Below are 17,958 nucleotides of genomic sequence, written 5' to 3' on the forward strand. Positions count from 1 at the left end.
ATGACAGGGCATATTATAAAAGTCGTATAAACAGTCAAAATACCTTAATTATCGCTCACGAAAACACTGGCTCTGATCAGGGGCCAGTGATTGTTTATGGTCTGAACTAATTGACAAATCTAGGGAATGAATACTGATCTTGGAACAGCAGAGTAAACTCTCACGGGCGACTCCTTCCATTGTTTCTCTAAAATCCGTATCCGGGTCTTCCTTTCCACCAAACCGTGATCACTTCCCGTCAGGCTGCAAAGATGGCGGTTGAACAGCGTTGAATCTTTTCTGTAATAAGCAATTAAAACGCGGATATTTGCGACTTTTTTATGGGGCGAAGTCGCCGAGCCCCTACTAAATAACTATTTTGCGCGAAATGGTGTAGAATACGTGTAAGATTGGTACCAGTTCAAAGTAATTGCGAGTCGATAGTTTTACATTTTTTCGGTCTCCATCCGTGGAGCTTGCCTTGTTATTTTAAAATGGCTCCGGTGCAGATTGGATCAGATGGGCAACTGGTCCCTATCGGGGGTACCACCTCGGCCACCCAGCCGCCACCTCCCGGACCCCCGGCCACCCAAGGGGTCCGGCTGAGCCTGCTGATTGAGTTTCTCCTGCAGAGGACCTACCATGAAATCACCCTGTTGGGTGAACTGTAAGTCATGACGAGACCCCGTTCAATGCAATGCGTCTTTATTAATTGAGATTCCTTCATTTTCATAATGATTTCATAAATTGTAAAATTACGTAATACCTGAAAGTTACCAATACTGTTTCTGTCTTTCTTGCAGTCTTCCCAGAAAAACAGACATGGAAAGGTATGTGTGTCTCTTGTTTCACTGTGTGTACTCACTGATTAAATTGACTTGTCAAATTGGGAATGTTGTTGTATGTGACATCTTCTTCATGCCTGTATTTTCTACTGTTTCTTACAGAAAAATCGAGATTGTCCAGTTTTCCAGTCGGACCAGGCAGCTGTTTGTGCGTCTCCTTGCCCTAGTGAAATGGGCCAGCAACGCCGGGAAGGTGGAGAAGTGTGCGGTATGTATGCTAGACTACAGTACACTACACCAAACACTCTCAAAGTGGGCATAGACGACCAGATACTATCTTGAGTTATGCACATAACTCTCACCTTTTCACATAAAACTTTTCAGAATTTTCCACACTGACATCAATGCAGTGTTTATGTTTAACTTTGAGTTAGGCCTACTTGCACATAATTCAAAATAATACTGAGTACGGTCATAAGCTAACCTGACCTTTAACCCCTAACCTCCTGTTTTCACGGTAACAGATGATATCCAGCTTTCTGGACCAGCAGGCCTTCCTATTTGTGGACACGGCTGATAGGCTGGCATCGTTGGCAAGGGACGCCCTGGTGCACGCCCGCCTGCCCAGCTTTGCCATCCCGTTCGCAATCGACGTGCTCACCACCGGGTCATACCCTCGCCTGCCCACCTGCATACGGGTAAGACACTCCTAACTAGTCTGTGTTCATTTTCATTTTTTCCCCCATAGTCTATTGTTTTGACCTCTTGACCTGCCCTCTTATTTTAATTGAAAGCTGGTTCTCAGTTGACTTGCCTGGTTAAATAGTGGTCAAATAGAATGAGACACCTGATGCCTTTGTGTTCGTAAGCCACTATGGTTGAAGTAGCCTCGGTGCCTGTCTAGTTTGGCCAAAAATGCTGTTGTTCATGTATGTACTCTGTCAGTTGCGTGCGATGTACATTATGTGCACAAACACAGAAATCTTTAGTAGTGCGTTACCGCCACCAACTGGACTGGAGTGTGGAATAGGGACAGAGAAATCTGAAGCCCTGTTTGGCCCAGTGCATTGACAGCTGTGTGTGTAGGACAAGATCATTCCTCCAGACCCCATCACTAAGGTGGAGAAGCAGACAACCTTGAACCAGCTCAATCAAATCCTTCGACATCGTCTTGTCACGACAGACCTACCACCTCAGCTAGCCAACCTCACCGTGGGTAAGGATGACACACAGACAGACAGACACACAGACAGACAGACACACAGACAGACACACACACAGACAGACACACACACACAGACAGACACGACAGAACAACAGACAGACACACAGACAAGACACACAGACAGACGACAACACACAGACAGACACACCACACACAGACACACAGACAGACACACACACAGACAGACACACACACAGACACACACACAGACAACACACACACAGACAGCAGACGACGACACACAAGACACACACACAGACAGACACACACACAGACAGACACACACACAGACAGACACACACACAGACAGACACACACACAGACAGACACACAGACAGACAGACACACAGACAGACAGACACACACAACAGACAGACACACACACAGACAGACACACACACAGACAGACACACACACACAGAGACACAGACACAACACACACACACAACGCAGACAACACACGCAGACCCACACGAGTCAGACACACACACGCAGACACACACACACACACCAGACACACACACACAGCAGACACACACAGACACACACACACATACAGAGCACACACACACACACACACACAGAGACACCACACACACACACACACAGAGAGACACACAACACACACACACAACACACAAGAGAGAGACACACACACACACACACAGAGAGAGAAGACACACACACACACACACACACAGGGAGAGAGACACACACACACACACACAGAGGACACACACACCACAACAGAGAGACACACAACACACAACACACAGAGACACACACACACACACACACAACAAGAACACACACACACACACACAGAGAAACACACCACACACACACACACACACACACAACACACACACCACACACACAACACAGAGACACACACACACACACACACGACACACACACACAACACACACACACACACACGAGACACACACACACACACACACACACACAGAGACACACACACACACACGAGACACACACACACACACAGAGACACACACACACACACAGAGAGACACACACACACACACACACACAGAGACACAACACACACACACACACAGAAAACCACACACAACACACACACCACACACACACACACACACACCACACACACACACACACACACAAGAGACACACACACACACACAGAGAGAGAACACACACACACACACACACACAGAACACACACACACACAGAGACACACAACACACACACAGAGACACACACACAGAGACACACACACAGAGACACACACACAGAGACACACACACAGAGACACACACACAGAGACACACACACAGAGACACACACAGAGCACACACAGACACACACACACACACACACAGAGAGACACACCACACACAACACACACACACACACACACACACACACACACACACACACACACACCACACACACAGCACACACACACACAACACACACACAGAGAGAAACAACACACACACACAAGACACACACACAACACACACACACACACACCAAACAACACACACACACACAGAGAGACACACACACACAGAGAGACACACACACACACACACAACACACACACACACACACACACAGAGAGACACACACACACAGACACACACACAGAAACACACACACCACACACACACAGAGAGACACACACACACACACAGAGAGACACACACACAGAGAGACACACACACCACACACACAAAGAGACACACACACACACACACACACAGAAAGACACCACACACAGACAGACAGACAGACAGACAGGCACACACACACAAAGCTGGCCAACCTCATTGTGTGTCTCGTAGCTAATGGGCGTTGAAGTTCCGTGTGGAGGGGGAGTTTGAGGCCACACTGACGGTGATGGGTGATGACCCAGATATTCCCTGGAGACTGTTGAAGCTGGAGATACTGGTTGAGGACAAGGAGACTGGAGGTAAGATACACAACACCTGCTTGACCAAGGCACCAAACACAACAGAACCCACTACTAACGCCACCAAATACACAGAACCCGCTACTAACGCACCAAACACACAGAACCCGCTACTAACGCACCAAATACACAGAACCCGCTACTAACGCACAAATACACAAACCCGCTACACGCACCAAATACACAGAACCCGCTACTAACGCACCAAATACACAGAACCCGCTACTAACAGACACTCAAATACACACAGAACCCGCTACTAACGCACCAAACACACAGAACCCGCTACTAACGCACCAAACACAGACAGAACCCGCTACTAACGCACAAACACACAGAACCCGCTACATCACGCACCAAAACACACAGAACCCGCTACTCCCCACGCACCAAACACACAGAACCCGCTTACTCACGCACCAAACACACAGAACCCGCTACTCACGCAACCAACACACAAGAACCCGCTACTCAACGCACCCAAACACACAGAACCCGCTACTCACGCACCAAGCACACAGAACCCGCTACTAACGTACCCAGTTAAAAAACATACTTGGGAGCACTGATACTACTAACTTAAAAAGTTACGAGCACCACATTACATTTAGCAGCACCAGAAAAAAAAATATATTTTCAATTGATTGAGAGAGGGCCTACATTGGGCATATATGAATCTTACTTATTTTGAAGCACATCATCTGAGCATATTCTTTTTAGTTTCTTTGCCACCAAATGTTTGCATAATGGTAAAGTTACCWGGTTGTTAGGGCGATATGGGCAAAAAATCTAATTGGGATTTTTCAACCAAATATTGTGATTTAACGTAACTTTAAAATTTAAGCATTGTAGATCAAAACACTCGAGTCAACTGTTGGAATCATAGAATTAGAATAATAATTATATTTCTATGATTGGTGTTGTTTGACATGACGACAAATGATAAGCCAGGTAAGAGTTATGGCATGGTAGGAACCAAAGTGCTGGTCAGTGTTTCCTAGGGGACCGTAATAGAATTTGAATAGATGCATAGATGTTACATTTAGACAAATATTTTAGAGTAATCTATCTGATTCAGAACATGCCCGTTGCATAAACAACATGCCAGTGTTTCTGCTGCGGTCATTTATATGCGGCGCTGCACCACGACAAAATTATAGTTGCCATAACAAAAAATATTTTTTACATGAAGAAGAAAATTATGCTAAGGCTCACTTTGAAGATGCTAGAACAGTCCACATTTACTTTTCCTCTACAAACCAAACGAGTAATGAATAGAAAATTCTGACTACCCCATAGTAGAATAATTATTCTATTTWCCTAGTCGGCTTGTTGTGTGTCCTATGCGAGATAAATATTCCTCTCGAGGTGCATTCAAGTTACGAGTGCCATAGCGAGGGGAGACATGCATTCTGACAAGCAGTCAATGCACAACAAGTCTTGCAATCGCGGGGAAAACAGAGTTTTGATCCCAGCTTTCGATTCCTACTTTATTGAATTATGTGTGAACTGCATCTTTTTAAACCTGGGGTTTTTAGAAGTGTTACCGCTCTGCAATTTGCTGTGAGTGTGGGTAACTGTAACACGGATCAATTGTAGGGTAACTTGGGGTAAAACGCCACCATACCTCAATCTGTTTTTTTGAGTGACTTACATTTTTTTGATGAGACAGATATACATTTTAGTTGATCAAGCGTAGTGGTAACCAGGGAACGTGTTGGGGGGGAATTATGGTATGAAGTTGTTTCTGTGAGAAGTACAGGCAGTGTTAACCCGGGTGGTGGTTTATCCCAAGTTACATTACATTTTACATTTAAGTCATTTAGCAGACGCTCTTATCCAGAGCGACTTACACATTGGAAAGTTCATACATATTCATCCTGGTCCCCCCGTGGGAATTGAACCCACAACCCTGGCGTTGCAAGCGCCATGCTCTACCAACTGAGCCACACGGGACCAGTTACCCAAACAAGTAGACCTACATTATTTTCAGTTTTTTGGGGGGGACATAAAATTCATCAATAGGATGCTAACTAGTTAAAAGATCACATTTGGGATCTAGCTAATAATTAGCCCAAAGGGGTAACTGCAGATAGGCAACCCCATGCTTCAGCCTATTTATTTATAGCCACTGTGCTGCATCAGTTGGGCTACAAGTGATAATGCTTATTGCTAATAGCATACCTGATAATATGGACCATGTCCAATATGTTAAAATAATTGTAACAAATCATTTGAGAAATATGGTGTCAGCATAATTGTATTTTGGAATATAATGTCCTTTTTAAAATGCCACCACAACTGAGCTTCTCAGTCCTTCTAAGTACTTCAGCCCATCTTGTTTGAGCAGTGTAGAGAAGAACAAATATTGTTAAGCATAAAAAAAAGAGAAAAAAAAGGGATATTTATCTTTTGCGCAGTGCTCCCAAAATAGAACTTGGTTGCGTTGAACTTTAGAACCCTGAAACCACCGAACACACAGATCCCACTGCTAACGCAACACAAACACAGATCCCACTGCTAACGCGACACAAACACAGATCCCACTGCTAACGCGACACAAACACAGATCCCACTGCTGACGCGACACAACCCACACAGATCCCACTGCTACGCGACACAAACACACAGATCCCCACTGCTAACGCGACACAACACACAGATCCCACTGCATACGCGACACAAACACACAGATCCCACTGTGACGCGAACAAACACACAATCCATGTGATTGCGACACAAACACACAGATCCCACTGCTGACGCGACACAAACACACAGATCCCACTGCTAATTAGTGAGATGTTTGGAAATGAAAAATCCAGAGTGTTCAATTCTTACAATATGTACAGCAAATTATAATTATTCTGGTCCTGATGCTCAGGAGTAATCCAACTTGAATGAAAAACATATCAACTACTTGCAAAAAAACTACATTTTAAGATTGCATTATTTTTTTGTTTGTTGCTAACTCCTTTTTCAATATTTTCCCCTCCATCTTCCCCCTTCCCCCTCCTTCCAGATGGCAGAGCTCTGGTCCACAGTATGCAAGTGAACTTCATCCATGAGCTGGTGCAGTCACGCCTGTTTGCAGACGAGAAACCACTGCAGGATATGTACAGCTGCCTGCGTATCCTTTCACTGTGTGTGTACTGTTTCTGTGCAGACAGTGAGCTCAGGGCCATGTCTGGCTTGAGCTGCTGCAGTGAATGTAATTGTGTCTGTGGGTGTTCACATACAATATTGACCAACAGTGACCATGTGTACAGCAGGCCAAGGGACCAACAGCATTTCAATGACTGCCAAAGCCAACAGTCACACTGCCTTTCGGTTTATCAGTTTGTTTCCATGAACCAAGCAGAAATATTTAAAACATTTCAAATAGTATTTAGTGGGAAATGAGTAATGCTACATGTATTTATAATACTGTTATGCTCAATAGAACGCCAATAATTAGATATGGCCAAGGATTTGTTTCTGTCATTTTTTGTATGAACCTCATCGTGACTTCATAGCAAGTATAACAGGCGCAGTCTGGTTTCATGGCTGAAGTCTGTCACCACACGCACACAGCCTGGGTGTGTGAGTATCACGTGTGCCTGCATTTCTTTATCTGTGTGTATTGTGAGTAAGTGTGTATGCCATCTTCCTGGACCATCCCTTCCTTAACCCTGTCCCTTCTAGACTCATTCTGCCTGTCTCTTCAGCTGGAGGTGCTCCACTCCCAGACCCTCATGCTGGTCCGAGAGCGCTGGGGAGACCTGGTGCAGGTGGAGCGCTACATGCCTGCCAAGTGCCTCACACTGGCCGTCTGGAAGTAAGAAACACACACACAACTACTCACTAAGAAGTTACACATTAACAGGCCTGATTGATTGGTTTGTTGAATGCATATACTTTTGTCATTCATCACAGAGAATTTGGTCCATCATTTGACCTCTTTCTTTGTCTCTTTCTCTCTCCCTCTCTCTCCCCCTCTCCAGCCAACAGGTCCTGGGAAGGAAGACGGGCACTGCGTCGGTCCACAAAGTCACCATCAAGATTGACGAATCAGACTGCTCCAAGCCTCTGCAGATCTCCCATGATCCTCCGCTCCCTGCCTGCGACTCTAGACTGATGGAGAGAGCCATGAAGGTGAGCTGACGTCAAGTTCCTCACAGATATGGTGCAGTACAATTTTTGTTGTTGTGATGTTGTTATTTCCGCCCCCTCCTGTAGATTGACCACTTGTCAGTGGAGAAGCTTTTGATTGACAGCGTGCACGCCCGCTCCCATCAGAAGCTGCAAGAGCTGAAAGCCATCTTGAAGAGCAGCAACCCCAGCGACAGCTGTGAGTCTGTCCTCTCTGACTTAGCTAGACACTGAATAATCCAACCACACTGACCCAGAATGAAATGAACAATGTTGCGGAGAGAAACAACCATGTTGTCAGTGTGTGATGTTATTGTCCCTGCCTGTGTTTCAGCGTTCATAGAGACAGCTCTGCCCACCCTGGTCATTCCAATCCTGGAGCCCTGTGGACGCTCCGAGTGCCTGCACATCTTTGTAGACCTGCACTCAGGGATGTTCCAGCCCATGCTGTATGGAATTGGTAAGCAGGGAGGTTCACATACACACTCATGCATACACACATACACCACATCGGTAAGCTGGGACACACACGTACACTGTACTCACTTCCACTGTGTCTTTCTGTCTCCAGATCAGTCCATATTGGACGACATCGAGAAGACCATCAACGACGACATGAAGCGCATCATATCCTGGCTGCAGCAGCTCAAGTAAATCCACTTCCTGTCTCTCTGTGACAACTGCCTGTCATGTGTCACATCACGACTCCTCAGAAGGCCTTCATACCTCCATATCCACACTAGCACACTTTAGTATGCAAAGTGCTTCACCCTAGTACCTTAGTAGTGTATACTGAACAAAAATATAAATGGAACATGTAAAGTGTTGGTTTCATGAGCTTAAGTAAAAGATCCCAGAAATGTTCCATATGCACAAAARGTGTGTTTCTCTACAATGTTGTGCAATAATTTGATTACATCCCTGTTAGCGAGCATTTCTCCTTTACCAAGATAATCCATTAACCTGACCGGTGTGGCATATCATGAAGCTGATAAAACGGCATGATCATTACACAGGTGCACCTTTTTTTATTTTTTATTTTTTTTATTTTTTTATTTCACCTTTATTTAACCAGGTAGGCTAGTTGAGAACAAGTTCTCATTTGCAACTGCGACCTGGCCAAGATAAAGCATAGCAGTGTGAACAGACAACACAGAGTTACACATGGAGTAAACAATAAACAAGTCAATAACATGGTAGAAAAAAAGAGAATCTATATACAATGTGTGCAAAAGGCATGAGGTAGGCAATAAATCGAATAATTAACAATTTAGCAGATTAACACTGGAGTGATAAATCATCAGATGATCATGTGCAAGAAGAGATACTGGTGTCAAAAGAGACAGAAAAGTAAATAAATAAAGCAGCTATGGGGGGTGAGGTAGGTAAATTGGTGGGTAGTTTACAGATGGACTATGTACAGCTGCAGCGATCGGTTAGCTGCTGCTCGGATAGCAGATTTTTAAAGTTGTTGAGGGAGATAAAAGTCTCCAACTTAAGAGATTTTTGCATTCGTTCCAGTCGCAGGCAGCAGAGAACTGGAAGGAAAGGCCGTCCATGAGGTTTTAGCTTTAGGGATGATCAGTGAGATACACCTGCTGGACGCGCGTGCTGCGGGTGGGTGTGCCATCGTGACCAGTGAACTGAGATAGGCGGCACTTTCCCTGCATAGCCTTGTAGATGACCTGGAGCCAGTGGGTCTGACGACGAACATGTAGCGAGGGCAGCCGACTAGGCACTACAGGTCGCAGTGGTGGGTCGTATAAGGTGCTTTAGTAACAAAACGAATGGCACTGTGATAAACTGCATCCAGTTTGCTGAGTAGAGTGTTGGAAGCTATTTTGTAGATGACATCGCCGAAGTCGAGGATCGGTAGAATAGTCAGTTTTACTAGGGTAAGTTTGGCGGCGTGAGTGAAGGAGGCTTTGTTGCGGAATAGAAAGCCGATTCTTGATTTGATTTTGGATTGGAGATGTTTGATATGAGTCTGGAAGGAGAGTTGGCAGTCCTAGCCAACACCTAGGTACTTATAAATGTCCACATATTCTAGGTCGGAACCGTCCAGGGTGGTGATGCTAGTCGGGCGTGCGGGTGCAGGCAGCGAACGGTTGAAAAGCATGCATTTGGTTTTACTAGCGTTTAAAGCAGTTGGAGCCACGGAAGGAGTGTTGTATGGCATTTGAAGCTCGTTTGGAGGTTAGATAGCACAGTGTCCAAGGAAGGGCCGGAAGTATATAGAATGGTGTCGTCTGCGTAGAGGTGGATCAGGGAATCGCCCGCAGCAGAGCAACATGCATTGATGTATACAGAGAAAAGAGTCGGCCCGAGAATTGAACCCTGTGGTACCCCATAAGGACTGCCGAGAGGACCGGACAACATGCCCTCGATTTGACACACTGAACTCTGTCTGCAAAGTAGTTGGTGAACCAGGCAAGGCAGTCATTAGAAAAACCGAGGCACTGAGTCTGCCGATAGAAATATGGTGATTGACAGAGTCGAAAGCCTTGGCCAGGTCGATGAAGACGGCTGCACAGTAATGTCTTTTATCGATGGCGGTTATGATATCGTTTAGTACCTTGAGCGTGGCTGAGGTGCACCCGTGACCGGCTCGGAAACCGGATTGCACAGCGGAGAAGGTACGGTGGGATTCGAGATGGTCAGTGATCTGTTTGTTGACTTGGCTTTCGAAGACCTTAGATAGGCAGGGCAGGATGGATATAGGTCTGTAACAGTTTGGGTCCAGGGTGTCTCCCCTTTGAAGAGGGGATGACCGCGGCAGCTTTCCAACTTGGGAGATCTAAGATGATACGAAGGAGAGGTTGAACAGGCTGGTAATAGGGGGTGCGACAATGGCGGCGGACAGTTTCAGAAATAGGGGTCCAGATTGTCAAGCCCAGCTGATTTGTATGGGTCCAGGTTTTCCAGCTCTTTCAGAACATCTGCTATCTGGATTTGGGTAAAGGAGAAGCTGGGGAGGCCTTGGGCGAGTAGCAGGCGGGGGGGGCGGGCTGTTGGCCAAGGTTGGAGTCGCCAGGAGGAAGGCATGGCCAGCCATTGAGAAATGCTTGTTGAGTCTTCGATTATCACGGATTTATCGGTGGGTGACCGTGTTACCTAGCCTCAGTGCAGTGGGCAGCTGGGAGGAGGTGCTCTTGTTCTCCATGGATTTTACAGTATCCCAGAACTTTTTGGAGTTAGAGCTACAGGATGCGAATTTCTGCTTGAAAAAGCTGGCCTTTGCTTTCCTGACTGACTGCGTGTATTGGTTCCTGACTTCCTGAACAGTTGCATATCGCGGGGGCTCTTCGATGCTATTGAGTTCGCCACAGGATGTTTTTGTGCTGGTCGAGGGCAGTCAGGTCTGGAGTGAACCAAGGCGCTATATCTGTTCTTGGTCTGCATTTTTTGAACGGAGCATGCTTGTCTAATATGGTGAGGAAGTAACATTTAAAGAATGGCCAGGCATCCTCAACTGACGGGATGAGGTCAATATCCTTCCAGGGTACCCGGGCCAGGTCGATTAGAAAGGCCTGCTCGCAGAAGTGTTTTAGGGAGCGTTTGACAGTGATGAGGGGTGGTCGTTTGACCGCGGATACAGGCAATGAGGCAGTGATCGCTGAGATCTTGATTGAGACAGCAGAGGTGTTTTGGAGGGCAGGTTGGTCAGGATAATGTCTATTAGGGTGCCCATGTTTACGGATTTAGGGTTGTACCTGGTGGGTTCCTTGATGATTTGTGTGAGATTGAGGGCATCAAGCTTGGATTGTGAGACTGCCGGGGTGTTAAGCATATCCCAGTTTAGGTCACCTAACAGAACAAACTCTGAAGCTAGATGGGGAGCGATCAATTCACAGATGGTGTCCAGGGCACAGCTGGGAGCTGAGGGGGGTCGGTAGCAGGCGGCAACAGTGAGAGACTTTTCTGGAGAGATTAATTTTTAAAATAGAAGTTCGAACTGTTTGGGCATAGACCTGGAAAGTATGACAGAACTTTGCAGGCTATCTCTGCAGTAGATTGCAACTCCTCCCCCTTTGGCAGTTCTATCTTGACGGAAAGTGTTATAGTTGGGTATGGAATCTCAGAATTTTGGTGGCCTTCCTAAGCCAGGATTCGGACACGGCAAGGACATCAGGATTGGCAGAGTGTGCTAAAGCGGTGAGTAAGGCAAACTTGGGAGAGGCTTCTGATGTTGACATGCATGAGGCCAAGGCTTTTTCGATCACAGAAGTCACAAATGAGGGTGACTGGGGACATGCAGGGCCTGGGTTTACCTCCACATCACCCGAGGAACAGAGGAGGAGTAGTAGGATGAGGGTCGGCTAAAGGCTATCAAAACTGGTCGCCTAGAGCGTTGGGACAAAGAATAAAAGGAGCAGATTTATGGGCGTGGTAGAATAGATTCTGGGCATAATGTGCAGACAGGGGTATGGAGGGGCGCGGGTACAGCGGAGGCAAGCCCAGGCACTGGGTGATGATAAGAGAGGTTGTATCTCTGGACATGCTGGTCTCAATTGGTGAGGTCACCGCATGTGTGGGGGGTGGGACAAAGGGGGTATCAGAGGTACGGAGAGTGGAACTACAGGGTCCATTGCAAACCAAAACATGATAATGAAAACTAGCCTGAACAACAGTATGCAAGGCATATTGATATTTGAGAGAGACATACAATAAGGCATAAGTGATTGCAGGTCTTGATTGGGAGAGCTAGCTAAAACAACGGTAAGATAACAGCAGCAATAACAGGGTGCTAGTCTAACACAGCAACAACAGGTAAAATGGCGACGACTAGGCAGAGAGGGTCGGATTAACTACACACAGATCCTGAGTTAAAGCACAGAGCCGCCAGATAAAAACACAATAAACAGAATGGAGTACCGTGAATTAATGGACAGTCAAGCATGCATCAGCTATGTAGCCAAGTGATCATAGTGTCCAGGGGGCAGCCGTAGATGGAGCAGGGAGGCCTCCACTAAGCTAGCACGCGGCGTTTAAAGTTAGTAGCCCGGGGGTGGTCTGCTCAGACGGAGGGGGTCTGCTCAGACGTGGTCGTGTCGACAGAGAATCCAGAGAATCCAAGCCGAATGGCGAAAGAGAGGTTGTGAATTGTAGAATTGTGTTTGCTAACTGGTGCTAGCTCGTGGCAGTGGCGCTAACTGCGCTAGCTGCAAGCTAGCTGTGAGGATCAGAAGTAGTGGCTCAGGGATACGGCAGGAATCCGGCGTTGTTTGTCGAGAGACAGTCCGATGCTGGTAAATTGGTGAGTAATATCCAGGCTAATAACAGGGCTGGTGTCTGTGCAGAAGGTAAAAGCTACTAGCAGCGGCAAAAAAATGGCTAAATTAGCTTGTAGCTGATTTAGACCAGTTGTGATGGATGGGCAGGGCTCTGTGTCGGCAAAAAAAAGGTCCAGTCCAATTGGCAAAAGAGGTATTGTAGCCCAAGAATTCGCTGGTAGACTCTTCGGCTAGCGGCAGATGCCTAGCTCGAGGCTAGCTCAAGGCTAACTGGTGCTTGCTTCGGGACAGAGGTGTTAGCCAGTAGTAGCCACTCGGTTGCAGCTAGCTAGCTGTGATAATACGGTGTAATTGTCCGAGCTTGCGTCAGGAATCCGGTGATGTGGTAGAGAAAAAGCAGTCCTATATGCTCTGGGTTGATATATCGCGCTTGCAGACTGGCAGGTATTGGCCCGGTATTGTTTAAGCTGGGCTGTGTCCGAGTTAAGGGCGAAGACCGCAGCAGTGGCTAACTGACTACTAGCTAGTAGCTAGTTATCTGGCTAGCTTCTGATTGGGGTTACGGTTCTAAAGTATAAAAAAAATAGCAGGTCCGTACCACATTGGGTGAGGCGGAATGTAGGAATGTATATTCAGTTCCTAGATGGAAAGTGAAATTAAAATATATACGAAATGTATACGAAAAATACGAATACTATTTACACGGGACAGACAGGACAAAGACACATCCGACTGCTACGCCATCTTGGATTCCTACCACCTTGTGCTGGGGACAATAAAAGGTCACTCTAAAATGTGCAGTTTTGTCACACAACACAATGCCACAGATGTCTCAAGTTGAGGGAGCGTGTATTTGGCATGCTGATTGCAGGAATGTCCACCAGAGCTGTTGCCAGAGAATTTAATGTTAAGTTCCCTACCATAAGCTGCCCCCAATGTTGTTTTAGAGTATTTGGCAGTACGTCCAACTGGCCTCACAACTGCAGACCACGTGTAACCTCGCCAGCCCATGACAACGAACACAATTACTTTTTATCAATGGTAATTTCAATGCACAGAGATACCGTGACGAGATCCTGAGGCCCATTGTGGCGCCATTCATCCGCCGCCATCACCTCATTTTTCAGCATGATAATGCACAGCCGTATGCCGCAAGGATCTGTACATAATTCCTGGAATCTGAAATTGTCCCAGTTCATCCATGACCTGCATACACACCAGACATGTCACCCATTGAGCATGTTTGGGATGACAGCGTGTTCCAGTTGCGGCCAATATCCAGCAACTTCACACAGCCATTGGAATGTTGTCACACTCCTCTTCAAAGGCCACAATCAACAGCCTGATCAACTCTATGTATGAGGCAAATGGTGATCACACCAGATACTGACTGGTTTTCTGATCCACACCCCTACCTTTTTATTAAGGTATCTGTGACCAACAGATGCATACCTGTATTCCCAGTCATGTGAATTTGTTAAAATCTATGAAATTGTTGCGTTTATATTTATGCCCATATGGATATGAGAACAGATCTTGTGCCCTTCCATGGAAATGTGCTTCTATGCAGGGGAATCATTTCTGAAATGACTTAGGGTGTCTGTATAAATTCCATAGACCAGCACTCTACTGTGTGTGGTTGAGTCTGTCATTGTGTGATATGCATAGAAATGTAATTACTGGAACAGGGATTGAAGTCAATGTTCTGTGATTTTATTTCTATGATGTGATCTGGCCAGGATATGGCTTGTTTGTCAGTCAGGGAAAGAGTGTTAGTAGAGTGATAATGATGTCTCACTGATGTGTGAATGTAGGACTGTGAAATAGTTGCTCATTGGCAGAGTCGGGTCTCTTTGGAGAATGTCTAATTTCAGTTTACTTATGTTTCTCTCTCTCACCCCTCTCCGTTTCTTTCCTCACCACTCTTCTTCCTTCCAGGTTTTGGTTAGGGGAGCAGAGGTGTAGACAGTCGGTGAAACACCTCCCCACTGTCTGCACAGACATACTACACCTCTCCAACTCCATCTCCCACCCTGCCGGCAGCCTATCAAAACACAGGCTCTTCATCCGGCTAACCCGCCTACCACAGTATTACATTGTAAGTGCCTCCCACCGTATCCCAATTATTTGTCCCCAAAAAACTGTTTGTTTATTGCAAACACAAGAAAATGTAGGAACAATATACAGTACCTTAACCATGCACAACTTTTCCACTCTTCCTCATTACTGTTTTCTCCCACCAATCTCTCTCCCTCCCCCTTCTTTCCCCTTCCCTCCCCCTTTCCTGTCTCTAGGTGGTGGAGATGCTTGACGTGCCTGGCTGTCCCACGGAGCTCCAGTACAAGTACTCCTTCCTTTCTGTGTCTCAGTTGGAGGGTGAGGAGGGACCTCCATGCGCCCAGCTCCTTCAGCACTTCAAACCCAACCTGGAGCAGCTCGTCCTGGACAATTGCGCCAGCCGTGGGGCCCGTCATGGCGCTAAGAGAAAAGTAGGAATGCATTGCAGAACTGCTTGTACGGGTTACAATCAGGGCTGTTGTGTGACCGTATTATCGCCACACCGGCGGTCACGAGTCATGAAGGCAGTCAAATTCCACGTGACCATTTAGTCACGGTAATTAGGCTTCTCCAAGCTCTGATGCTGCTGATGGTCATTAGTAGCCTACCAAACTTGCTAACTGCCTGGTACTCAGCACTCCATTGTCCCTCTAATCACTCTGACATCAATTTTAAAAAATCAAATCAAACATGTTGGGCAACATTTCAATACGCTATGGCAGTGGTTCCCAAACTTTTTATAATCCCGTACCTCTTCAAACATTCAACCTCCAGCTGCGTACCCCCTCTAGCACCAGGGTCAGCGCACTCTCAAATGTTGTTTTTTGCCATCAATGTAAGCCTGCTACACATAGACTATACAATTTATTAAACATAAGAATGAGTGAGTTTTTGTCACAACCCAGCCCATGGGAAGTGACAGAGCTCTTATAGCACCAGCCTGACCAGGGCACAAATAATAAAATAATAATCAATAATTTTGCTCTTTATTTAACCATCTTACATATATAACCTTATTTGTTCAGCGAAAAGGGTGAATAACGCACCACAGGTTAATGAGAAGGGTGTGCTTGAAAGGATGCACATAACTCTGCAATGTTGGGTTGTAATTGGAGAGTCTCAGTCTTAAATCATTTTCCACACAGTCTGTGCCTGTATTTAGTTTTCATGCTAGTGAGGGCCGAGAATCCACTTTCACATAGATACGTGGTTGCAAAGGGCATCAGTGTCTTAACAGCGTGATTTGCCAAGGCAGAATACTCTGAGCGCAGCCCAATCCAGATATCTGCCACTGGCTTCTGATTAAATTACATTTTCACAGAACCACTTTTTTCATTTTCGATGAGGCTCAATTGTTCAGATATCGGTAAGTGGACTGRAGGTAGGGCATGAAAGKKATAATAAATCCAGTTTGTGTCATCCGTTTCGGGAAATTACCTGCGTAAATGCTCACCCAACTCACTTCGCTATATCACATTTGACATTGTCTGTAAGCTTGAGTTCGTTCGCACACAAAAAATCATACAATGATTGAAAGACCTGTGTGTTGTCCTTGTTAATGCAGACAGAGAAGAGCTCCAACTTAATCATAGCCTCAATTTTGTCTCGCACATTGAATATAGTTGCGGAGAGTCCCTGTAATCCTAGATTCAGATCATTCAGGCGAGAAAAAACATCACCCAGATAGGCCAGTCGTGATCCAAGTGGTCAGACAAGTGAAAATGATGGTCAGTAAAGAACTTTAAGCTCGTCTCTCAATTCAAGAAAATGTGTCAATACTTTGCCCCTTGATAACCAGCGCACTTCTGTATGCTGTAAAAGCGTTACATGGTCACTGCCCATATCATTGCGTAGTGCAGAAAATACACGAGAGTTCAGGGGCCTTGCTTTAACAAAGTTAACCATTTTCACTGTAGTGTCCAAAATGTCTTTCAAGCTGTCAGGCATTCCCTTGGCAGCAAGAGCCTCTTGGTGGATGCTGTGGTTTACACAAGTTACCACTCCACTATGTCTCCCTGTCATGGCCTTTGCGCCATCAGTACAGATACCAACATGAGCAGCAGCTACGTTTGGCCACATACGGACCATTAGTGGAATTCTCGTGAGAGAGTAACGGTTAATGTGATTGGATGTTAATTATTAGACTAGGCTACTTGTATTTGACATTGTGTTGTTATTTCGCTGAACAGTAGATGGTTTAATTTTATTTTTGGCAGTGAAACGAGGCTACTCAGGCAGGGGGGGGAAACTCACCAAAATGTATTGCCCCTTTGGAAAATATAAACGGACTGTTTGGATTTTAATTGTAAAAGAATTACACCTGACGGCAGGGGTACACGCACATCCCAGTTTGGGAATACCTGGGCAATGCAATTGTGTGAGAGAACAGAGTGATTGCTTCTACTGAAAAGAGGAGGATCAACTTTCTATAGGCTAGGCCTACTCGATTTATTTTTCAACTTTCCTAATATTAAGCACATTGCTTATATTTTCAACAGGAGTATAGCCTACCTGTCTAGCATGAAGATAAACCATGTGGAAAAGTGTCCTCCATTTGATATTTAAGTGCATAGATGACATTA

At 45.9% G+C, this 17,958-nt stretch overlaps 1 protein-coding gene across 1 annotated transcript in view; it reads left to right on the forward strand.

Moving 5' to 3' along the window:
- The first annotated feature begins 217 nt into the window (after positions 1 to 217).
- Positions 218 to 17,958, forward strand: part of LOC111959428 (mediator of RNA polymerase II transcription subunit 14-like) — a 52,066-nt gene continuing 34,325 nt past the window's right edge. Inside the window, 15 exon segments of the mRNA XM_023980957.2 lie at positions 218 to 646; positions 783 to 809; positions 927 to 1,032; positions 1,289 to 1,462; positions 1,851 to 1,980; positions 3,826 to 3,834; positions 3,837 to 3,953; positions 6,976 to 7,083; positions 7,638 to 7,770; positions 7,937 to 8,087; positions 8,172 to 8,283; positions 8,419 to 8,544; positions 8,656 to 8,734; positions 15,257 to 15,416; positions 15,613 to 15,807. Coding sequence (XP_023836725.1) covers positions 474 to 646; positions 783 to 809; positions 927 to 1,032; positions 1,289 to 1,462; positions 1,851 to 1,980; positions 3,826 to 3,834; positions 3,837 to 3,953; positions 6,976 to 7,083; positions 7,638 to 7,770; positions 7,937 to 8,087; positions 8,172 to 8,283; positions 8,419 to 8,544; positions 8,656 to 8,734; positions 15,257 to 15,416; positions 15,613 to 15,807 — 1,800 coding nt within the window. The 5' untranslated portion in view covers positions 218 to 473.

This window comes from Salvelinus sp. IW2-2015, linkage group LG36 (genome assembly GCF_002910315.2).
Source record: "Salvelinus sp. IW2-2015 linkage group LG36, ASM291031v2, whole genome shotgun sequence".
In the NCBI taxonomy this organism is placed as follows: domain Eukaryota; kingdom Metazoa; phylum Chordata; class Actinopteri; order Salmoniformes; family Salmonidae; genus Salvelinus; species Salvelinus sp. IW2-2015.